General features: G+C 39.6%; 1 protein-coding gene across 1 annotated transcript in view; it reads right to left on the bottom strand.

Annotated features, from left to right (window-relative positions):
• Nucleotides 1-12,989: 12,989 nt before the first annotated feature.
• Nucleotides 12,990-26,289, bottom strand: part of PRDM6 (PR/SET domain 6) — a 106,070-nt gene continuing 92,770 nt past the window's right edge. The window contains exon 8 of the mRNA XM_008014254.3: nucleotides 12,990-20,141. Coding sequence (XP_008012445.3) covers nucleotides 20,027-20,141 — 115 coding nt within the window. The 3' untranslated portion in view covers nucleotides 12,990-20,026. The remainder of the gene's footprint in view (nucleotides 20,142-26,289) is intronic.

Raw genomic sequence — 26,289 nt, forward strand, 5'->3', positions numbered from 1 at the left:
GATGCAGACACTCGAATGCTTTCTCTACTCAGGAAGTTATTCTCCTCACGCCTTGTGAGGTCTTGGAATAAAAATTAGTTGAGAAAAAAAAATTGCTGCTCCTCTGTGCAGAAAAAAAAAAAAATCATATTGCATCATGTAGCTCAAAAAAGGTTTGGGTGTTTTGAGGGGGTAGGGATGGGCGGGGGTGGGGAGGAAGGAGGAAGGGGAGGAGAATCTCATTTCCCACATGTGTAATTTTTTCTCCTTGGGGGAATACATGAGCCAACAGTCACCGTCTGCAAATGCAGTTTGTAGGGGAACAAAACAGACATGAATAGATAGCATTTGACTGGGTACAACCTTCTAAATCAGAATGTTTTAGGTGTTGTGCCCTTAAGTATTGTAAGTCTCCCTTTGTTGTTTAATTTCTGCATGTTATTCCTGCCTGTCACTCTCACTATCCTCGCCCCCACCCCCAATGCTGAGGCTTTCCTCAATAACAAACAAAAATATTTTATGAAAAGTCGGTTTTACACTCAGAAAGTTGATTGTCCACTCCCTAGCAAGGAGGGGAAAAGTGGTTTGGAAAGGGTCTGTTTATTGATCTATAAATCATGATCACCATGTCTGACCCAGCCGCTGGGGTGCCCGGGGTCAAGGAACCCTTTCAGAGCTCAGAAACTCTAAAGCTTCTCTCTTTGTAGGGCTCTTAATCAACCCTCCCAAGGCAGAAAGAACATCAAATAGTCAAAACCTCAGAGAAGGAATGGGGATTTAAATGCCTCAACTTCTGCTTGGGAGAAAGAAGTTCTTAGATTCTGCCCCGCTGTAAGTGATTTTTCTGATTATGTGGAGGCAGTTGAGGGCCTGACAGAAGAAAGACGAGGTCTTTCCAAATAATACAAAGGATTTAAAACCAAGAGCAAAGACAGTCAATATCACTCCTCTGACCCAGTTCCCTCCTCTTTAAGATAGAGGTAATACTAATTGCCTCCCAGAGGCTCCGAGGGACTCAAGACAGCAGCCCGGCGTGCTATGATGCCGTCTCACTAGTCTGTCTGCCTCCGTCAGAAACTGGCTCTTTGTGCCTTAGTTTTTCTCATCTGTAAAGCAGAAATAATTATAGTCCCCACCTTATAGGGCAGTTACGAGAATTCAATGGGAAAAAACCTGCAAGGTGCTTGAAACAACCTGGTAAGTGCTCAAAGTAAGCTATTATAACATAAGCCCCTGGGACAATATGTAGGCCCTCAATGAAAGCTAATTTCCTCACTCCTGATTATGAGTTATCTGTGAATATGCAAAATTAAGCAGCATAAAATAATGACAAGATCATAACTTTTTATGTCAATTAGACCTGGGTTCAGTCCTGACTTCTCCACTTACTAGCTGTGTAACCTTGGACTATAAGCCTTGGCTTTTAAAAAAACAACCTCTAAACTAGATCACAACGCCTATCTCACAGGGTAGCTAGGAAGAGAAATCAGAGACTCTACATTAAAAAAAAAAAAAAATGTTTCATGTGATTGTGATGTCTGACTTAGAAGCTGTCAGAAACCAAAGATGCATGCTCAGTGTTTGTTGGTCTGATAAAATAAGCATTTTCCAAATTCTCACTCTGGGCAGGCACTTCAGTGCTAGGCACTGAAGATACAAAGATGAATAGCACACAATCCTGTCCTCAAGAAACTTAAAATCTAAGGAGGGAGACATATAAGGAAACATATGATTTTAATTCTATGTGGCTCTTAATATTGTCAAAGCATCTTCAGAGAACCAGTGAAGACTCAATACACACTTTTCCCTTGCCTGAAACTCCTTCCTCCAACTCCTCACCAAACTAACTCCTGTTGATCCTTGAGCTTTCCGAATGGACTTCATTTGGTCAAGAAAGTTTCCTTAAACCCCAAGCTGTTATATACCTCAAAGACACCCGTGTTTCCCACTTTCTCACACTCATCACATACATAATAGCTTGTTCATTACGCTCCCTCCTACATCAGCCCACTAGCATTTTCAGAGCTGTGTTACTCATTTGCTCAGACAACACAGTATAATTCTTTTATACAGAAAGAACTGCATTGGGCGCAGTGGCTCACACCTGTAATCCCAGCACTTTGGGGGGCCAAGGTGGGCAGATCACCTGAAGTCAGGAGTTCGAGACCAGCCTGGCCAACATGGCAAGACTGCATCTCTACTAAAAATACAAAAATTAACCAGGTGTGGTGGTGGGCACCTGTAATCCCAGCTACTTGGGAGGCTGAGGCAGGAGAATCACTTGAACCTGGGAGGCGGACACACATTTGCACTGATGGATGAATGGAGAAACAAAATACAGTGCATACATAGAGTGGAATATTATAAGCCAAAGAGAAAGGAAATTCTCACACATGCTACAACATGGATGAAATCTGAAGACTGAAGACATTACATTAAGTGAAATAAGCCAGTCACAAATGGAAAAATATTGGATGATTGCATTTAATGAGGCACTGAAAACAGTAAAATCATAAAGACAGAAAGTAGGATAGTGGCTGCCAAGGGTTAGCAGGAGGGGGAATGGTGAATTACTGTTTAATGGGTACATTAGCTCTAAAGATGAATGGTGGTGATGGTTGAACAACAAGGTGAATGTATTTAATACCACTGAACTGTGCACTTAAAAATGGTTAAAGTGGTAAGTTTTATGTTATGCATATTTTCTGCAATTAAAAAAAACCAAAGTTAAATAAGAGATTACTTTGAACTGAAAGTATTTTGGTAACCAAAGGAGTCTAAGAATCCCAGCCCAGGTTTGAAGTCTGAGGTTATTTTCCATATGGGCTAAGTCCGGTTTCTTTGAAAAGCTGAAGGGCAATGGCAGTTCAAACAGACAGAAGAGAGAAGGCAGGATGCAGCTTGGTGGTGTTTGGAGTGAGGCTGGAGTTCAGAAAACCAAAAGACAGTGGTCTGCATGAGCTTTACTTCCTGCTTCTTTAGACACTCAGCTTTTTCATGGAAATAGACTCCATCTGGTCTGAGTCATTAGCACTTTTTGAAATGTTGCTTTGAAGAGCTTGTTGATGTCAAGAAAACCTTAGCCTCTTATTGACTCCTTTGTTTTTAATCAAAGGGGCTTTGTGATTGGCCAGAAGACCACGAAGCAGTAAGACTCAAATTCACATCCAAAGCACAGGCCTGTGGAGTTTGAGTACTTTCAAAACTTGACCCAGAGGAAAAGGGCTGCAAGGAAATGCTGCAGAATGACAGTTACAGAACCCTGGGTACCTGAAAAGTGAGCTTGGGTGAATTCCTACTCCTTAAGGCTTCTCCCATCAAAAGCAGGAGAGCAGGCTGGGATCCAGGTCTTGCCTTGTGGCTGGCACATTCATGAAGACGCAGCCTGCCGAAGAGCAGCGTTGCCTGAGCAGGCTGGTGCTCAGGGCACACACGAAAACAAGGCATTCCAGGAAAGCCATCTTACATGGAAAAGGAAGCTGGAAAGTAGGAAGAAGACCAGAATGCAGAAAGATGCTCTTAACTGTATATGTTGTTTCAAAAGATGAGCCAAACCTATTCATGGTTCTTCTAACCCGACTTTGTGAGACTCAAAGAATTTCCACAATGAATCCAGCTATTTGCTTCATCTGGGGGTACTAGTGGTCCTCTTTTATTATTTGGTCCAACACATGTTCATCAAAGTTGCCCCCAGTCAGTAGCAATGGGAGACATCAAATATATTTGTCCCATGGACAATGTCAACTTTTAGAAAGCAAACTATTTCCAAACCTGAAAACAGATCTCATCCAGCTGTGGATTTTGGCCTATTTCCACATGGATTCATCGAAGAATAATTTATATTAGAGCACTTGCTTTGGCCTGTTCTATGTAGGCGGTGCCCTTATATTTGGGACTCAATGGATCAGATCTGTTACTCCTCCTAAAAAAGGGGCGCCCAGTCAAGAGGTACTTGAAGACTCAGAGCCAGGGAAACTGAAGAATGGGCAGTGCGTGCAGGAGAACTAAAACAGAATATGGTATGAAGTGGTATTTTTTTTCCAGAGTCATATACAAGATTTACTTGGAGAAGTAACAGGCCCAAGAAATAGTGATTCATTTCCCAAGTCTAAGGAAAGGCTGAGTTGATCTGAGGCAGTCCCTAAGGGGAGCTATTTAAATGCCTTGTGGTTGCAGGACTAGTGAGACCTCCAAGCATCAAGGAGATGAACTTTTTACTACCAATGGCTTTCAATAAATTTCACTGGATTCTCCTCACTCTTTCGAAGTTTTAGCTGATTTCTGAGTTTTCCTTCTCCTGGCCCTGGGATATTTCTATTATAAAAGACTCAGAATAAACCTCTGTGAATGGCTCACATGATAAAACATTAGACCTTTAAGACAAAGTTAAAGAAACTAGAATTGAATGGCCTAGATATACATATCCCAGAGGAATGTTTCTACAGATCTGTAGTAGTTAGTGGAATTCTATTAAGTGTTCTGTGGCAATTTAAAAACATGGCCCCAGAATTCTTTGACATTTCTCCCACTGAGAAGTGGGGTCAATGGTCCCTCCCTTGAATCTGGGCAGGCTTCAACCAATAGCATACGGCAGAAGTGATGTTTTGTGACTTCCAAGGCTGGTTTTCCTGGGATCCTCACCCTGGGGAAGCCAGCCACTATGTGACATGTCAAACTCCCCTAAGACTGCCATGCTAACAAGGCCATGTCTAGGCACTTTGGTCAGTAGTCCCAGCTAATCTCCCAGCTGATATCCAGCACCAACTACAAGCCACACTAGAATATCTTGGACATCCAGCCCAGTCAAAGTTTCAGATGATCCAGCACCATTCAAATGCTGGTTGCCACTGCTTGAAAATTCCAAACAAGAACTGCCCAGCAGAGCCCTTCTCAAATTCCTTATCCACAAGATTGCAAGCAAAATATAAAGATTGTTTTAAGCTGCTAAAATTTAGGGTAATTGGTTATGCAGCAATAGTAACATGAATGTGGTCTGCTAATAGTAGAGGAAAAGGTAAGAGAACTTTGTTTATATATATGTCACAAATTTGCAATGTGAGGTTAGTTATAGGTTTTTAAAAAATCTCACTCTGTCCAGGTGTAGTGGCTCAGGCCTATGATCCCAGCACTCTGGGAGGCCAAGGTGGGCAGATCACCTGAGGGCAGGAGTTGGAGACCAGACTGGCCAACATGGTGAAATCATTTCTCTACTAAAAATACAAAAAGTAGTCAGATGTGGTGGCGGGGGCCCATAATTCCAGCTACTGGGGAAGCTGGAGCAGCAAAATCACTTGAACTTGGGAGGCAGAGGTTGCAGTGAGCTGAGATTACACCACTGTACTCTAGCCTGGGCAACAGACCGAGACTCCATCTCAAAAAAAAAAAAAAAAAAAAATTCATTTTGTCCTCAATAACCATTATGTTCCTAAAAGTTATACAAACACTATTAGGATTACATGTTGTCATTTTGTCACAGCTTACTTTCAGTCAACAGGGTATAGCTCTTCATTATATTTACATATTATTTACAATTGTGACATTTTCATTTTTGTTATCCATACATGTTTCATTTGTTAAATGGCAAGTATTTACAAAGCACTTATTATATGCCACATACATATACACCAGATATACTTGTTTCAAGTGAACACATTTAATTTTCAAAATGATCTCATAAGGTAGGCATTATTATTATCTCCATTTTATAGATGAGAAAACTGTGTCAGGGAGGGATCAACTGCTGAATTTGGAATTTGACCCCAGGCAATCTGGCTTAAATCTACAAACTTTAACTCTCTGCTGCCTCTCAATTTTTTGTTATTTTATTCCCAATTCAAACACACACACACACGCGCACACACACACACCAAGGTAGTATACTGAAATGCAAAAAAAGTAATAAAATAGTAGTAAAAACATACGACTTAGGGTAATGTAAATGCAAATGGTCACCAAAACTCACGTATAAATATTTTACCTCTCTCTCTGTATATGTAGATAGATAGATAGACAGATAGATAGATAGATAGATAGATAGATAGATAGATAGATAGACTGGGACAAGTAAATCCAATAGATTTTATAAGATTATCCATGCATTCATCCCTTGTCTCTAGTGCAGTTTCTGTTATGAAATTTTGTCATATAGGGTCATGAAGTAACTCAAGCTTTCCCCTTATTTTTAAACACAGCATAACAACCTTCCTGATAAACCAACAGAGTTTTTCTGAAACAAGTGCAAAATAATACTTTCCAGTAAAAAATTAAAGTGTCCCTCTCTACAGCAAAACAAGTCACACCATTGCCAATAAGCCTGTACAGCCAGCTATATACTTACTGATGGATATTGTGTTTGGCAAGAAGGCAGAACAAGCTATTGGAGAAGCTCCCTTTTCAAATGGTATCATGGGTTTCACATAATAACAATGACATGAAGTGTAGAGGAGCAATTACTATCACATGTAGTGATGGAAAACACAGACTCTGGAGTGGACTCCAGCAAATCCACATCCCAACTCTACCACTTGCTAGCAAGATGAACTTGGGAAAGATACTTAACAGCTCTGTGCCTCAGTTTCCCCATGTGTAAAATAGGAATAATAATAGTACCTACCTAGAGCTGCTAAGAGGACTAAGTAAATCAATACTGTAAAGCACTTAGGACAGTGCCTGGCACAAGGTACCGGCTTTATAAATGTTTTTCAAGTAAGTAAACAAAACATGTGCAAAGATATTTCACCTTGCAGCTGGACAAAACCACTGCCATACAGTGTACAAATTCAACATATGTGTAATACATATCGGGGAGAAATGTGATGATCTTTTGTTCTAATCAATAGTGACAGCAGGCCAGGTGCAATGGCTCATGCCTGTAATCCCAGCACTTTGGGAGGTCAAGGCAGGTGGATCACTTGAGGTCAAAGAGTTCGAGATCAGCCTGGCCAAAGTGGTGAAACCTGGTCTCCACTAAAATGCAAAAATTAGCCAGGCGTGATGGCACACACCTGTAATCCCAGCTACTTGGAGGCTGAAGCAGAAGAATTGCTTAAGCCTGGGAGGCAGAGGTTGCAGTGAGCCGAGATTGCGCCACTGCACTCCAGCCTGGATGACAGAGTGAGATTCCATCTCAAAAACAAACAAACAAACAAACAAAAACAGTGAGAGAAAATACTACAGAAGATATTTTGTTAATAATTATTTTATGAGCTGTGATATAAATGGAAAGATGAGTTAGTTTGAGTATTGAAGGGGCGCTACCTATGCGTGCGGCAAGAATAAGGGTAAGATAATTGTCCTTACGTCTCAATCCATATCTAGCTTCATTCGCAAAGAACAATAGGTGGCCAAAAATATGCCTCCAAAACTTAATTAAATGTTGAAGAAAATAATGAAAACTGTAAACATAATCAACTCACAGCCACTGACTGTCTTTTGCATGAGCCATATAAAAAGGCAATGGCGAATACAAGCATGCTGGTTCTCCATGCCAAGCTCTGTTGGGTATGGTATTGATGATCTATTGCCATAGTTATTCCAGGCAACAAAGGATCACAAAAACTTGGTGGCAAGCACAATTTACATATCACTTATGCAGCTGGAATCATTTGGGGATTAGTTTGGTGGCACTGTTGAATTTGGCTGGGCTCATATACATTTAGGGGTTGGCTAGCAATCAGCTGGGGCTACTGGGGCAATTTGGTTCAGTTCCAAGTGTCTCTCCTCCTCCAGCTAACTACCCTAGGCATGTTCTCATGGCAATAAAAGGGCTGCAAGAGAGCAAGCAGAAACATGCCAAACCTCAAGGTCTAGGCTCAAAACCAGCACATTGTCACTGCCACCACATTCTATTGGCCAAACAAGTCAAAAGTGGCCCATATTTGAGGTGTGGGAAAATAGACTCCACCTCTTTAGTGGCCCAAACAACAAGCTCACATGGCAAAGAGAATGACTACAAAGAGGGACAAAATAGAAGGCCATGTCCATGATTCAAAACGTTGCACTCTCATCCCAAGATTTAATATCCTAGTGATGCTTTTTTTTAAGTGTACCTAATATTAGTGGGCTGTATTTATACGGACTGCTCAAATGAGCTTTGTGGTTATCAAACAGTTGAGAACACTCTGATTCTATAATCAATGCTAAGATATTATAATTTTTAATTTGAAACCGTAATTTCTTAATAAGATGAAACTGGAACGCAAATGTCTAACTGCCAAGTTTTTCTGGTATTTGATCATTTTTATCATTTGTTGGAGGGAAAAAGACGCAATGCTGTATTATTGGACATATGTTAAAACCATAAACAAATGCTACAACAAAACAGGAAGGAGTACCTTCTGTAGCCATATACAACTAGAGTAGATTAGGAAATCATTTGCTTTTAACTCTCAAATTGAAATGAGTTCTTCAGGTTACAGTCCAACAGAGTGCTGACAGTAATTTTCAGCGCAAAATTTCTCCTTAATTCTTGGGTTCGTGTTTAACCTGAATGTCAACAACTCTCACAGAGCGATTAATAGCTGCTGCCATTGCCAATAACTTACAATTGGGGATTAAGGGTTTTGAATTAAAGGAAATAAAGAAAAAGAAAAGAAACTGACAAGACGAAGAAACAGACCTACAGCTCAAGCTATCTATCATGAAGCCAGATGACCACATGCATTTTCAGGAAGATAATTTGGGGAAAGTTTACAGACACTATCATTCCTATAGTTTATATGAAAAAAATTATGACTAATTTTTAAATGTTTTTTTATTTTAAAATGTATAACTCTTTTAAATATATGTCTAAAATTGGTGTGCTACATATATGCTCTCTGCCATTATATGCTCTGCAAACAATAAAATTTTAAAAATCAAGTAACTGTCAGTGTTATGGACTGAATGTTCTGTGCCCCCAAAATTTGTATGTTGAAGCCCCAGTTTACAGGTGGGGTGAGAAAGCGGTCATCTGCAACTTAGAAAGCATGCTTTCACCAGGAACCAACTCTGACAGCACCTTGATCTTGGACTTCCCAGCCTCCAGAACTGTAAGGTATAAATGTCCACTGTGTAAGTCACACAGTCTAGTACATTTTGTTATAGCAGCCTGAACTGATTAAAAAAGTAATCAATGGCCAGCTACCATGGCTCACGCCTGTAATCCCAACACTTTGAGAGGCTGAGGTAGGCAGATCACTTGAGGTCAGGAGTTTGAGACAAGCCTGGCCAACATGGTGAAACTCCATCTCTACTAAAAATACAAAACCTAGCCAGACATTGTGGACCGTGCCTGTAATCCCAAGTACTTCGGAGGCTGAGGCAGGAAAATCACTTGAGCCTGGGAGATGGAGGTTACAGTGAGCCAAGATCTGCCACTGCACTCCTGCCTGCGCAACAGAGCGAGACTCAGTTGAAAAAAAAAAAAAATTATCGAGTGAATGAAAATGAGCTTGCAAAAAGAGCTTTGCCCTGAGGTCAGTGGTACACAGATTCTATAAAATCCAAGTACTTGCAGTCATATTTAAGAACAGTTGTCATTAGAGAATATCATCATTCTGTGTTGCAAAAGCAACATGGCAAGCCTTATTGACCAATGAGAGTAGGAGGAAATGAAATTATCTTGATGAAGAGAATTTCCTAAAAGTGAATTTGATCAAAATTTAACTATTACCCATTTCTTGTTTGCAAGATGTTGGGTTATGAACTATAATGGTGTATTAGTTTTCTAGGGCTGTTATAACAAGTAACTGAAACAGAAATTTATTATCTCACAGTTCTGGAGGCTTCAGGGATCTGAAATCAAGGTGTCAGCAAGGCAATCCTCCCTCCAAAGGCTCTAGGGAATAATCTTTTCTTCCCTTTCCGTTTCTGGTGGTTCCAGACATTCCTTGGCTTGTGGATGAATAACTCCAATCTCTGCTTCCAACTGTGGACTTCCCCTCAGTATGCCTTCTTTTCTTCTGTGTCTTCTAAAGGCCCATTGTCATCGGATTTAGGACCCACTTGGATAATCCAAGATGAGTTCAAAATCCTTAACTTAATTACATCTGCAAAAACCCTTTTTCAAAATAAGGTCAAATTCACAGTTCTGAGTGGACATAGCTTATCTTGTGGGCATAGGGCACCATTCAACCCACTGCAAATGGCAAAGAAGATGGTAAAAACTCAGAAGAGAATATAAATAATGGAGGCTTGAAATTCTCTTATTATGGATGTTAAAAATAAAATAGATTATTATTAATATTTCTTGTGTGTGTGTGTGTGTGCGCGCACGTGCGTGCATGCTACGTGAGAGTAGGGGAAACTGAAAGAAAAAAGAAAGACCCTATAAGATCACTCCTTATTATATGAGAAGTTTGGAATTAAATGTTCTGTTTTACCTAATATTTGTCAAATAACTAATTTTGGTTATGACTGGGATTCCAAATAATTAGTATCTCCTTACAATTGGGTACATGTCATGCATAATTTCTATATATGCAGGTTTGTTTTTAACTTGAGGATAGGAAAAGGGAATAATCTCGGATGATAACAAGCGGGGAAAATCTCTGCCTGACCATGAGCTACCCTTGTAAATGATAACGAAGTGATCTCGCTAATAGGTTGATTAGGCTGGTTTTCTTTCTGGGTGTCTATGGGCCTCATACTAAATCATAAACAGGGAGAGAAGCTTCTGCTTCCTAGTCCCTTGCCTCCCTAGCTTTGAGAGTGAGCCAATCAACAATCTGTTCTTCCTTGTTATTTAGAGTCATCAAGAAATACATCTGTTTTTACTATCTACTAGGGGTCTTTTATTTTCATCTCTGCTCAGTCTTTTGAAGCTATAATTGACTATTGAAAAGTACCATTCCAAATGCAAGATCATATATTTAGGGGTCTTGGAGTGCAGCCTCCCCTCCTTGAAATTCAATATAAAGTTTGGCATGTTTCTGAAACTTTTCTGTGGAGCAGTTTATTTTAAAATCACATTGCTGAAGAAGTCCATTACCTCAAAAAGGTAAGAATATCCACAGGTTGGCTCAATGCCATGAACCATGTTTGCTGTTGACCTTTGGAAAATTATTTAGTTTCCATGTGCAATAGTATTTTTCACACAGGAATAACAACAACTCTCTATATAAAATAACAGAAAAACCTTTGATTCACATGTGAGACAAATGTCCCACAGAAGGGCATACTGGATAGCTATCAACATAGTTGGCAGATCTTCCAAATGAGCCCATGTGAACAGTACCTTATGGTTGCTGTTTAGTAGGGGATTCAAACACTCGTCTCTGTTCATTTCAGCTCACATCTCAGAAAGCAACTCCTTGGATTTACCAGACCTCCTCCCTCCAGGAAGAACTGACTACTTGCTCAATTCTGTCCCCAGTGGTTCCTGTATAGCTACCTACAACCTCTATATTTTACTTGATTACATGTCTTTCTCTCTCATCCAGATTTTTAACCCACCAAGTCCTATTCATTTTTGTATATAAGCACCTTAGCACATAGATTTTTAAAACTCTTTGTCAAGAGGATGTATGAATGGATGAATGAATGGCAAACATTAGTTGTTTATAGACAAAATGTCTCATTAAAGGTACTCAGAATCGTCCCACCCATGAGGCTGAAAACCACCAACCACCCCTGTGGTTGGCACTACCTTCCACACTGAGCCTACAGCCTAAGCAAAGAAATAAGCTAGACAGAGAAAAGAGTCCATGTATATTCCCAGAGTACCCTTTCCTTAAAAATATCCAGAATGAGGCTCAGGTGCCCCGCGGATGGAGAGTGCTACTATTTCAAAAGTATATCTTCACTTCTGATGCAGTGCTATTTCTCAAGAAACATAGGCATGTCATTCTTGGGCAATGGAATAACCTTGTACTACAGCAGAAGCAAGATGAAATTCAACTTTTTGTTCCAGGTGGGGCTGGGTGCTAAGCTACTCTGGGACAGTCAACAATTTTGTAAGATAGCTGCCTGGTATGCACTATCATTTGCACGTTTATTATACTGGAATAGTCTTGGTACTTATGGAAACGGACAAGTAACCCAAAATGGAGTGTAAACCCCCAAATCTAAACACTCCACCTTTTCAGTTGCTTAGACCAAAAGTCTTAGAGTGATCCTTGATTTCCCTCTTTATCTAATATCCAACATCCCACCCATCAGCAAATACTGTTCAATCTTCAAATTATGTCCAGAATTTAACTACTTCCTGCCACCTTCACCATTACCACCCTAGAATAAGGTACCACCATGTCTCAGCTGCGTTGAAATCTCCTCTTAACCATCTCCTGTCTTCAGTCTGTGTTCTCCCACAATCTATTTTCAACAGAGCAGCAAAAATTATCACTTTAGGTCAGATAACATCCTGCCTCTGTTCAAAATGAGATTTTCCCACCTCACTCGGAGGAAATGCCAAGTTCTCACAATGGTCTTCAAGGCTCTATATGGTCCAGCGTACTTTGTCTCTTTGACCTTACCTCCTGCAATCTCCACCTCTTTCAATCCACTCCAGCATCAGTGTCCTTCTTGCTATTCCTAGAAGCTCACATATTATTTCTAAGTGGAATTTTATTTTCCAACAGAACAAGAGACAAACAGCTGACTTTGGCTTTCTTTCTGAGAGCCCCCTAATCACATACATTCAGAAGAGTCGCAGCCCCAGGCCACTCTCAGGGCAAGTGCTTTCTGCTCTGCTCCAAGGTTTATGGGGTTAGAGGTCAAATATCAAGTCCAGCCTGCCATAGATTTGTGGCTGGGTCTCTGTGCATAGTTTCCTTGAGAAGCTGTGCACCCATCTTCGTTGGGCGAATGAGCATGTGAGCACATGAATGAGGAAAAGAGTAATCTCAAATGCATCAGAATAAACCTCAGGGCTGAATTTTAACAATCTTCCTGCTTGCTAGGTGTATTTTCTAGCTTATACTTCCCCATCAGGAGTTTGTTGACTGCCTACTACCTAAGCTGCACACTAGAATCAAACAGATGGCGCCTGAAAAATGACTGTGGGACTGGAAAAGACAGAACCCAAGGGAAGATCGTGTCATCATAAAAATGTTTTATTAATCAAATATATTTACATTTCTTGGTCAATGATCTCTAAATGTGTGCCTGTTTTTTTCATTTATACAACTTAATCCTGGCAGATTTATCACAAGAATACAGCAGCATGCATGATCTCATTGGTCCTTTGCAGTTTTTTTTTTTCATTAAATAATGTGAGTTTAATAAAGTTAGAAAACTTTATTAAGTTTTACCCATTCTTACTGCAGGATAATCATTCTTGTCATATCGGTGGCCCTTACAGCGAACTACACCCTCCACATCACCCACAGTGAGCTTCTTCTCATTCTCTTAACTGATTTGTTTAAACTTTCCAAACTCCAAAAGGCAGATGTGAAATTGGGCATTCACTCTAACCATTTTATTTGGTGGAAAGTTGGAGACAGACATATTTCTATTCCAGCAGGGAACATTTACAGTCCTAAACTTAAAACTACATTAAAGAAATTTATACAATGTCCTAAAAGCATCTAAATATCACACTTCTATTAGCATCCTACAGAACTGGATGCCTTTCCCTTGATATATAAAAATAATTAACTTGGGACATTAAGTTGACAAAATAATTTTGCTGATCTAAGCCAAAGTTTTCCTTAATACGTCAGTCATCACCTTGGCCTCTGCATTTGAACTGGAGGAAGGCTTTTTCATGAAATACTGCTAAGGAGAATAATTGTGCCTCTGGCTTTTGCTGCTACATTTTCTCCAGGTTGGGAGAAACTAGAGAAGTGTACTAGGTTATTCAGAGAAAGTGAGTCTACAAGGGTTGATTCTGTTAGCATTAGACAATGCCCACATGTGGATCAGCAGGGACTGTGGGCTGGCAGACTTTTGCTCTAAGATGGCTGCTTTCCCCAACATGTGGCAATCACCTGATACAGCACAACTGTTCTTAAACATGAAAGAGTTGTGCTGTAGAAATAGATCTCCAACTTGTCAAAGTTTATATCCAGACTGTTTTCAGTTGGGATTGATGTGCCAAAGTGGGAGAAAGGCACCAAGAAGGATGTTTTTCAAGGCAGGAAACAGGAAATATCAACCAGGAGCCCACCATGTTTGACGAGGGAAATATATTTATCATTTCAACAAACAAATGTGCCCATTAGAATCAGAATCTGCAGGAAAGTAGTATACATTGTGGTTTCAATATATCATAGGAAACAGTTGCCTTGTAGTAAAGCCAGTCCATGATGAGATTTTGTTCACTTACTTTTTGAACAAACCTCACAGTTTCATCTAGATTGTGCCCCAGAACTTGAACTGGTTCCTTGAGTACCTCATGCATGTAACTACATTATTTGTGCCTTTGACAAACCAAACCTATAATGACGCCAGTCTTTCTTCTTCACTGCTTTAAACCAACAGGCTAACCACATAAGCCCATATTCTTAATGCACACAACTGCATAACGAGTCCATTGATGCCTGAAAAGTAACTCACTTAACATTCAGTCAGAACAAAGAAAGAAAACGAAATTTCACTTAGCCCCGTTGAGGATGTGTTTTTACCTGTCGATAGTGTTCAAGCCTTATTCTCTTCTGGCCACTCTCCAACACAACCTGCCCTTCCTGCCTGTTGCCATTTGTCCTAATGTATATCACACTTGAGAGGGTTATTTTTTTTTATTTCAATGTGGAATTTTAGTTTCCTGCTTAGAAAAACAAAAACAATGTCTGCCAGCAATAGAATATTTGAAATTCTGTCCAGCAACGAGATTTGAGCATGACAAAATCAGCAACTATAATGATGCATGTTTTAACAGCATTTTAGCATTGTTTCCACATACATATTTTATAAATAAATTATACTTGTGTTTCTTAACTTTTAAAAGCTCTTGTTCTCAAAAAAAAGCTTTACATAGAGAAGTATTTTCCTCTTTTAACAATTGCCTGTTTATGGCTTTGAAGGAGAAAAAAACTAAAGAAGCTACAAAGCTAAAACTGTTAAGCATATATGAGAAGGGGATAATGATAGTATCTTTGTTATAGAGTTACTAAGGATTAAAAGAGATAATCCACATTAAGCATTAGAACAAGGCATGACAGTAATTGCACAATATGAGTTATAATCATTATCATCATTCCCATCAACATCTGTGGGAACAAGCTCAGAATGTCCTTATTTTTCCATTAAAATTTCCTCCATAGACTCTTTCTAAGTGCAGTGGTAGCATATTCAGTCTACAGGAAAGACAACTCAAATGTTTCATGACTATGCCCTGTTTTCTGACATATTTTTAGTTATTGTTTTACATATTGATCGGATGAAACATCTGGCATTTATTATTTAAAGGAAGAAACTAAATAAATACTTTAAATGTCAAACACAGCCAGGGACTACAGGTTAAACATCTGTGGCAAGGCTTCCACAGATAAAGCAATATTCTTTTCAGTTTGGCTCCGTCTGGCCAGTTGTACCTGACAGCTGATCTTTGGGTTTACAGAATGTAATCTTGGAGAGGGCTGAAATAGGTGCCTTCCTAGGACTCTGCATTGTTGTTTTGTGGTAGTTCAGATAAATGCTAGTGAGGGGAGAACCTTAAACTTTGGGTTGATAATCACCCAGGTATCTAGTCACCACATAAAATTTTCCAAAGGTCTTTACCTTAAAAGGATCATGACAAGCAAATGACATTTCTGTAACTTACAGTTATCATTTAAAGAAGCATATATCTCAGTATCTTTTAAAATCTGATGTCAGGATCTGGTAAAGGCTCTGGGAAATAAAAATTAAATTCATGTCAAGGAAGAAAAAGATAAACATTTCAGGAAATGTGATTATTTACTTTATTTCTTATTCCTGGCCTGGTTTCTGTATGCATGCATAGTCTTAATATGAGAACAATGAATTTGCTCCTAAACACAGGCTGCTGGGTACACTCAGAGTGACCCATTAACCCTGATGCTCTGGAAATGCCCTCTTTGTGAGATGTGTCATGTTTCCCATTTTAAACAACTCAATAGATACTTGCATTTTATATTTTAAATTAGTGCAAAACAAATAATGTTACTTCTGCACACTGGGGAAAGGGATTACACTGCCAACACTTATCACTAATGAGGCACCTCCGACCCATTCAGGGTCACAGATCTCCTTCCCTGAGCAACTCCAGCCCTGTACCCCACTTGTTGCCTTATCATTGAAAGGGGTTCATAAAAACCCAAGACCCAGGCCCTAATCCTGGTCTCTTGATACTTCTGCTAACAACCAATAGCCCAGTGAGTTACAGAAAGACAACCAAGTTGTGCATCTTAACTTGTTTTGCAATATGCGATTTTCTTGTCCCCAGATGAATTTACCTCTCTCAGATTTTCCCAGTTGGAACAAAATCTTTAACCTCACTGAGACAGTGGTCTAAAGGACTAAAATACCCATGTTACCAGCAGCCACTTAGAAGGAGAATATTATTTTATCATGAATAGTCACTTAAATAATGCTGCTTATGAACACATAAAATGGGGTCTTTATATAAAATAAGAGTTCAATAAATACTTGTTGAATAAATGAATGAAACAATGAACATTTGATTTAAAAACTGATGAATTGCTATATGTTTGTATAAATCTTTGAATACCTGGACCAGAATGAAGTTTTCACAAGGTACAATTCAATTATGAGCCCTATGAGGACACAATGATGTCATGATCTTTTTCTGTTATACACAGTTTCCCAAGAAGGCTACATTTAAATGAACATGATAAAAAAGTGTACCAACTGAATCAAATTATATAAATTATACAAGATTAAGTTTTACAGCTTTAGACACACAGTAACTTTTTAAAAGTATATCTCCTCCAAAAAAGTCATTTTTAAAGATAAAAACAAAACAAAAATGAAAAGCTTATTTATGAAAAATTTATGCACATACGCTGGGGAAAATATAACTTTGCCTTGGGATATTGAGATTTTTCTAGAAATGCAAAGATCTGCAGCTCCACCTCTCATCCTATTGCACCCTGACTTTTACCTGGCATTACCTTTTGTCTTAGACTCTTTGCTAAATAAATGAGCACACGCTAGGATGAAAAGTCTTATTCTGAAAAATTATTATTATTATTCGGTCCGCATTGACAGAAAAGAGTAAAGAAGGATTGCTTCAATAGCCAAACCCTGATTTGGCTCTGAGAGACTACCTTTCTCATTTTAAATATCCCTTCCCCAGTGATTCAGAGTGTTTACTCTCTTTATAGCACTACTAATTAGGAAGTTACTAATAAGAAAAAGTGGCAAATCTTTATGACTGCAATTTCTACCACCCATTTGCTGTATCCCAGGGGATTGTGTGTCCACTTTAAATAGAAAAGGCTAAAGCAATTGTTAGGAAGTTTCAAAGAGAAACCTCCTCCCCAGCATACACTTTGACTAAAATCATTTTGGACCCAAATGATCTCAGTACCTGCTTCAGGGTTCCAAGTCAATGTCCAGGTGTAAGCCTGTCTTTGCGGACAGACAGCTCAGGCTGGTCTGCTAGAAGCTGGCAATAGGACAGCAATGTAAAAATTGTGAATGTGCCCACATGCCTGGAAAATTAGAGTATCCAATTTTCTATTTGTTAAGCAGAAAATATTTCTGACCAAATTTGGTGGAATATGTATGCCAACAATTTCTCTTAATAATAGAGGATAAAAATAGATTTAAATGGAGCAGAACACTAGAAGAGTGTTTTGGAGTAGAGGTAACTGCCACATTCAGTGGAAGTTTGGGATCAGCCAGCAAAGCCATCAGGGTGGCAGAGAGATCATTGTTATGGAAAACCTTCCCATGCCAGATACCAAGGGAGGAGGGAAGCCTTTTCATTCTCCCACGTTCTGAAGCTCATGACAACTGAGTGGATACATGGTGTTCCACTGTGAAATGTGGCAAATGGCTGAGCTGATTTTTCACACGAAAAAAAAAAATATTAGAAACATACAGGTGATTTCCTACTGTTTTCAAAGAGTTTGAGTAAATCTTTCAACTTTAACAAATGAAACAGCTTACACATCTGTGAAGCTGATCTGTCCTTTTCTTGCAGGTTTCAGGTTAATATGGCTACATTTCATTCACCCTTCCCAATGACACACATTGTCTGCAAACGTCTCCATCACTTAGGGTAGGGAATTGTAAAATCAGAACACATTCCTAACTACCAGAGAGAATAGTTTCAATCAGCTACTGTTATACAGCAGCATAGATTCCTTACTACTTTCACGACCAGAAGACATTAAGAACTGGAGGAAAATTCTCAGTGAACGGCTTGAGATTGGGCGACAGAGGTCAGAATTAGCCATATTTCTCTTTGCGACCCAGGGCTCTAGAGATTATTATTATGTGTCTATATGTATATATACAAACATAAATAATAAATACAAACACTTACTAATTAGACCCTGTTGAATTCCATTTAAAATGTGGTAGCTGGAGTACTAAGGAATAGAGAAGCAAAATTAAAAGGGAAGGGAGATTTTCTGAGAGCCAGATACATAATAATAGATTAAACTAAACCATGCAGTATCCTTGCCTTTTAGTAGTGAGTTCAGTTACGTGTCTCATTTTTATTGAGGGAAGACAATGGGAAAGCTCAAAGACAAGGAGTTCCTTAAAAGACTATGTCCTGATATCAGGTAATGATGAAATTTACAAACAGAAATTGTTATTAAACACGCTAGATAAAATTGAACAATTTTTATCTAAACTGGCCATCGAGGTAGACAGTTTCTGAGATGCTGCTGGGAGCTATCAGTTCTGCCCAACACTAGATCATTTCAATAAATGTGACCCAATTTCATTGAACACCACTGTTGAACCACCGATAGGTTAGCTGAAATTCACTCAAAGAATAGTGAAGTGTAGAGAATTCCTTCTCTTTCAATTAATCAATCTTGAGAAAAGAAAAAGTAATTCTATTGATAAAATTAGCTGCTCCTGGGCTATCTGTTCTAACCACAACCTTCTCCATGTTTCCTCCTCTCAAAGTCTCCTTGTCTGGGCTATTTTCACTTGCATTTGCAGACATGCTCCTCCCACACTCAGGAGAGAGGAAAGGGGGCTCCTGGGGTTCATCTGTATGAGGAAGAAGGATAAAACTGCTAAAAGGGCCTTGATGATGGAGTTTGGCACTATTTTTGTTTACATGTTCAACATTCTCAAGAAACAACTAAAAAAAATTACATGAAGCCTAACACCTTGTCTCCAGCCTTAGCCCAAAGAACTTTATTTTCATTTTCTTTTTTTTTAAGCTAAAATGTTATTGAAAACAAACGTTTTTCAACGAGCTGCTTCAGAACAATATAACGTATTATGAAGCTCCATACACTTTACACGTTCTTGCAATCTTGACAGGACAAAATAAGTCCTCAACTTTTTCCTTTGAATTTTGAAACTGAAACCATTTTCTTCCTTTTCGAGACTCCTGCACCAAGACCAGGCGGTTTGGAAGAAACCGTGTAAAAAGTGCATGAGAAGTGAGCATGGAAGACATAGAAATAGGATGCGTCTGGGGCTGAAGGTAGCACTGACTCAGCGAAGGCTCTCGCTTTGCTTCTGTGGTCCCTGCTGGGGCAGCCAGCATCAGGCCAGGCCAACCGACACAGCAGAATGAAGGGCTGTACAGTGGGTCCTCATGAAACATGCTACTAAGAAAAGGTGCAACGAGAACCAAGTCCCTGTGTATTCTTAGTCACAATGGTGGGCAGAAGAACCCATACGATTCCTCCCTTTGGTATTAAATAACAGTTTTTAAAAAGCTTTTTAGAAACAAAGCAAAATACATGGTGGGACTGGAAATGTTAACCATCCCAGGTTAGTTGTCCACTGAAATAAGTCTCATCCCTAGTCATAAATAAATAATCTCTTTCCCGGTCTGACTTCCATGCCAGGATCAATATCTCTTAACATCTTACTTATTTTATTACTGCTTTTGGTTTTCTGGGACTGATTGAAAGTTGCTCAGAGGAAATCTTTGGTTTTGCTTAAGTGTCCGTGACATTTAATCATGACTTTCCTTGCAGTTTAATTCCAACCAGTCAATCAGTTAATCCACTTCGATTGATTCTGGGCTCTCGGTTATTGGCTTGCACTCATTGGGCATCCGTTGGTGTCGGCTCAGCTGGGTGGCCTGCGTGAAGCTCCTCTCACACCTCTCGCACCTGGTGGAGGCAAGAGAGAAAATTGAGACCAGGGAGCGGGGCCTGCAGGGTGATGGGCTTCCTCTCATCCTGCCTAATCAGAACAGACACTCCAAAGTGGCTTCAGATTTTACCGGCTCAAGAGGTTTAATTGGTGGCTCCTTCCAAGGCCTGGATGCCTGTGATGGGACAAAGCCCGTCTGATGCAGAACAGAGGGATCTGTCAATAGGCAGGGGGAAGGTGATTTCTCCAGAGAGCCCTGTCCTGCTGCAGCTCTGATCACTGTCAGTTCAAATAGATAAAGAACAAAAAGAGATTTTTAGGAGTGAGCCATCAAAGAAGCAGCTTGTCTGCAGTTTTCTGCTCTGTAACCCCAAAGAGAAATTGATGACAAATAGAATTTCACCTACTGCTAATTTACAATAGGGAATTCTACTCTCTTCAGAACAGCAGCCAAAGAGTGCACATCTTGGAATTTGGAAACTAGAGGAAGCAATGCATTAGATTGCAGTGACTATGAGGGGCAGTAGGCATGGTCGCTGCTTTTTTGCAAGAGCTGGTTACAGTGTCATGGCCCAACCAAACTTAGGGTTAAAATAATTTATAAAACTAGAATTTGCAGTGGCACAGTGGAAAGGATGTACATATGGGCTAGAATTAAGGGCAGTGTGTCTGATGAGGAGAAAACATCACACTTCAAGATTTATCTCTTCTTTTTAACTTAAAGGAGAAACAACAACAAAAAAAGACTGTAATCTAGAGACCTTGAGTTCCTCCCTATCTCCCATGTCCATATCTTCCAAACAACCTTCACTTATTAGCTTGGTGGTTACTCAATCTACAAAAAGCAGAACACACACTCAAAATTTAGTGGGAGCCTGTTGTTTTTCTGTGTGTGTTGTCCCTGGCTGATTGTCTGTGATTGTGTATGTAAATACACACACCCACAGATGAACTGTGGCAGCTGGCTGGGCAACGATAGTGACTTCTCTATCACCACCTTACTTACCTGGGCTGCCTAGAGCACTGGCCCAGCATCTAATAAAGCTCAGAGGCCACCTCAGCCACCCCAATGCCCTTTCCTCAAACCTCTGAAGAAAAAGATATTCAAGAAGAGCTACAGACAATTGTCCCACTTTTAAATAATGCAACCCCCAGTTTGTGAGCCCCTGCACTATGTAAGCTGCAGCGAAAGCCACCATGACATAGTCTCCATGCCTTATCACAGACAAGAAAGCCACAAGCCCTGTTATCTGTTAGGCATTCCTCCCTTTCTCCTCTTTAGTAAATTATATTAAGAGCCCTGTCATGGAAATAAGTACCTATAAAATAGGACACATCCATCCACTCTGGGAATTCTTGCATGATTTTGAACATGGGGAGGCAGAAGCTTGACTTCACATTTGGATTTTTCAGGGCTCCTGCACCAGCGGAGTGTGTCGGGGGAAGAAGTTGTGTTTCTTTGATTTTCTTTCGGGGAATATTTTTAGCAGCCTTTTCCACTGTTAAAAACTGCACTGTGATCTTGACAAATGTATAACGTCAGCTTTAATGTATCAGACCTATCAGCTCAATGAAAATAACTCAGAAGTATTGATCACCTAATGATTTTTGGTGTATTCATTAACGTCCGTGGGCAGCTCATCCCCTCTCCAGAGCTCCTGGAGTGCTGATGACACGTTAGCGAACTGCTGATTGTTTATTAGAAAACTGATTAGTTACTGGATTAGTGTGTCAAAATATACTACCTTTCACTGCTTGACAAACTTTCAAATTATTATATTCCTTTTTTTTATCTTGAAGCTCTAGAATCAATTTCAAAGAGAGTAGAATAGCTTGAACAATTATGAGGAATGAAAATGTACCTGGGTCATGGTTTTGCATTTCTAATCCTGTGTATTAGAATATGAGGAACACATGAGTTGGCAGTTTAGTGCTTCATATAAGGCAGAAGTGTATGTCTATATTTTATTTTAGACATACTATATGTCTATATATGATGTAATATTTTAATATCCAGATTGGATGGAGACATTAAGAGAAAAACACATTTTTCTCAAGTGTTTGCCTAAATGCACTGCAGATATTTACACACGGAACAATTAGTTGTAATAGTCAGAAACTTTGCCCAATATATAGGGTACATAAGAAAAGTATTCCAGAAAAGTCATTTCTAGAGCCATGTGCACACCAAGTGTGAGTAAAAATACAAGCAGATGTGTAGAAATTACCTTAATTTAGATCCTTTTCTCGGGGATTTCTCCTTCTCGAGGAAAGAAGGCTACTAGAAATAATATCTATGTTATTTGGGAATGACAAGAATACAATTTATAGATTTGAAGAAGTCAGAGCTAGCTATAAAAATACTTTTTTAAAATAAGAGAAGGACTTCAGTTTTATGTTCATTATCTTACATTTTAGAGAAATCTCTTCCACAAAATATTTTCATAGTTTAATGAAACTCATCTCAACAGAACTGACTCAACAGAAGTCAGAGCTAGACTTCACCCGGTTGGCATCTAAACTAACCCTGAATTACAACCCCTGATGACTGACTGGCAGGGGCATCTCTAAGCCTGGACTTGGTGCAGTGTAACAGAATGAGAAGGAAGGAAAGATGCAGGTAGTGTGTCAGGAGGGAGAAGCGCCCTTGCACTCAGGGCCTTCGTTGTGCCTTGCCTTAGCATAGGTGCTGATGCCACAGCCTTGACGGAAGTAACTCAGGAACAATGAAGTGGAAAGTCTACGAAGTACTTCAGCAAAAAGAAATTCCTCACTGTGAGGAGTTTCTTTCTATTATAACATTGTGAGCATCTTAATTAGACTTAATTACCTTTAAAGTTTGAAATCATTCTTTACTTGCTATGATGGTTGACTGGATTACATGTACAAGGAGCTTAACAAAGCGATGTAAAGTTCTGTTACCACAGAAAATCTGCAACAAGCTTTCCGTGCCTCTATGATATGCCGCAAAATACTTTTTGAATTGAACCAAATTGAATTGAACCAAATTGCGCAGGGCTTTGCATGTATGGCATGTTCAATGCATATTTACTGATTTGCTTCTTGGATTTGCTTTAATTTTGCCTAGATCTTGTTCAAATATTAGATGTCCTTTGGAATTTCCTTTGATTTTTTTCATACTGAGCCAAACTCCATTTTCTTGACGCAAGAACATAGCGATGAATGATTCTCCCTGCTTCTAACAATAATGAAGAACCCCTCCTAAGGAAAATTCTGGCCTGTTCTCAGTTTCTCAGGTTCAGAAAGCCAAGCTTCAGGCAGCTCACACAGATCCTCTCAGGCAGAGCAGAGCAGCCCACTGAAATATCAAGACACTCTGTTGAGTAAGAAGGAGGACGGAGTCCTTGCTGCAAAGAATAATTTTTAGACTGCCAACTAACTTCCTTATTTCCTTCCTTCCCGCCTGCCTGCAATAAAATGCTTGGCCATTGCTGTTAAATGATATCTTGGTTTTGCTCTTTGTTTTCCACGACTTCCAGTATCACAGAGCAGATTGAAAGCCAAGACCTTCAATGTGATCTTCTGATTTTTATTTTTCGTACATGCTCCTTTATCTTAGAAATCCTAAGTCTACAGCCTGGGGTAGCTGCTGGCAGGCCCATCACCTACCTAGAACCTGGGAGATGGAATCTTTCAGTGGAATTTCAGCCAATCAGATATGAGGCAAAGCCTGGAATGAAACTCTGACCTCTTCATGCCAAATCTTCTGCAGCCTTTTTTGGATGGCAGTAATCTTGATATGCCTTCAAAAACCACTTCTCAGCAGAAGATTTTAGAAGTTGGAAAGGGCTTTCTCTGACATGGTAGGCTCAATCTCAGCTCAACCCTGAGAATTCTGTAAAGGCCTCCTGAGCCCTGGGTGGGTGGGACGATCTGGGGACTGAGCCATCTGGGGCATCTATTTGGAAGCTCCCCAAGACATACAATTGAGGGCTGTGTGCCTTTACAAGATTCTTCTCCTTCTTCGTAACATTGTTTAAGCCAATACCCATTAGTTGAAGTAGTAAAATTAACTGTTGTAGAGAAACCCATTTTATTGACTAATTTGCAAAAAAAAAGATTTTTAAAAATGTTTGTTTTATAAGCTTGTAAAAGGATATCTTCATAATATTTACAAATGTCCATGGGATGAATATCCATGAGCTATGGTTGGAAGATTCCCAAAATTCCCTTGGGATAGATCAATTCTGAAAGACCTGGTTGTATACACTAAAGGATTTAACTTTCCATTTCCTAGAAGATGTTTAAATCTTGCACTTTCAAAATAAGCATACACTCAGCTCTCCCCTGGGAATATCTATTTGATAAATTAAAAAAAAAAAACTACAGCATGTGGCTGTCTAGATAAGAGTAGGAACAGAAAGAACTAAAACATATACACAGAATTTAAGCCAACAGCCTTGGTTGTTTCCTTTTTTTCCAGATGAAAGTAGGTATGATTACAAAAATACTTTTGGAAAAGGAAAATTACAATCATTAAAACCCTTCAAATATTATTCTGATGAATTAAAATTAAGTTAAAATGGTAATTCTATTGGAAACATGACAAAAACAGATGTTAAGGGAAAAAAACTGAGTGGAGTCAACAAGGTTACACATAAGTAACACCTTAACATTAATAGAAATCTATTTCCCATTTTGACCCTGAAACCTCTTCAATTAATTACTAAAATCTATTTACACAGCAACAAGATAAGAATCAATCTGATTCCTGGCACTGTATTTGTCTGGCTGCCCTTTCTAATATAAGAGGCCAGAAGGATCCTGAACCCTCCTGTATCTCTGCTTTCGAAAAGCTCTCTTGCTCAAAGGCACAGGCAACATGCCACTCATTGTCAACACCCTCCTCCAGAGCAGTGGTGAAGCCAGAATCTAGGAACCCTATGGGGCTCAGGCCTGAGAGCAATGACAAAATCCACTAGGTAGTATACAAGCACTGGCGATACGGAACTCCTGGGACTGTGGTAGCCCATGCAGCTCCTTAGGGTAAATTAGAAAAAAATGCCCTCTTTGGGCTATTGCAGCCTCGGGGGCAGAGCATGGTTGGCATAGTGCAGACTGGATTTTAGGCCCCATCCTGCCCCCTTAGCCAGATGCTCTTATGCAGTGAACAAGCTGCACCTATGTACTGCAACAAAACTTATCACTATTTTCACATTATTAATACCATAAATTAAACTATGTTGGAGAATAGTTAAGAATGCTGAATAAAGTAACTAATTATTGAGGAGAAGAAGGACAATCACCATCTTTTATGAGCTTCTCCCTTCACTGGCAGACAGAGAGGAAGGCAGGACCCAGACCACAGGACTCTGTTTCCCGAGCTGAGCCTGGCCTCAGGCTGAGCACAAAGTGTGCCACAACAGCAGGTCTGGATGGAAAATCCTGGGTAATGAGGCTCCGCGAAGACTTCTTGGCTGAGACTGAGCAAGGGGATTAGTCTCCTACTGCCTGAATCATTTCCTTTCTTGCTTGATCTTGTCCCACAGAAGGTACATAAAGGGGTAACTCTATGCTCTTTTAATTCTCCTTCTCAAACAGAAAAAGCCAGTATAGCAAATGCGTGAAGAGAGCTGTAAGAGGGTTGAACTGAAAAGAGTTCATTACACAAACCATTAAAAACTGCTCTGAGAACACCAATCAACCACGCATGCTGGATCACACTCTCAGGCCTTTCCACCTGCTGTTTGGATTGCCAGAAATACCTTCCCCCATGCACCGTATGTCTAGAAAGTTCCTACTCATCCTCCAAAACATATCTGAAACATCATCTCCACCAGATAGCATTGATGACTCCATTTCTGTGCTACTGTGAAACATCATACATACATGTCTTACTTTGGTACTGTTGTACTTTTCACCCTATAATACATTTACTAATTGGGCTTCCCCTTAGACTATGAAGTTTTCAAAGATGGAGAAAAGGAGGAACAGCTAAATTTCATTCATCTTTGTATCTCCTGTACCTAGCAGGGTGCCTAGCACGAAAGTACATACTTGGTAAATACTTGCTGAATGAATGAACACATATATAACTGAACGAGTAAACGAATGAATGAGTGAACAAGTGTATGAATAGACCATCTTGCATGATTCAGATGTCCACCATTTGGATGAGTGTGCCATGTGTAGAAACACACTCTC

This window comes from Chlorocebus sabaeus, chromosome 23, assembly GCF_047675955.1.
Source record: "Chlorocebus sabaeus isolate Y175 chromosome 23, mChlSab1.0.hap1, whole genome shotgun sequence".
In the NCBI taxonomy this organism is placed as follows: Eukaryota; Metazoa; Chordata; class Mammalia; order Primates; family Cercopithecidae; genus Chlorocebus; species Chlorocebus sabaeus.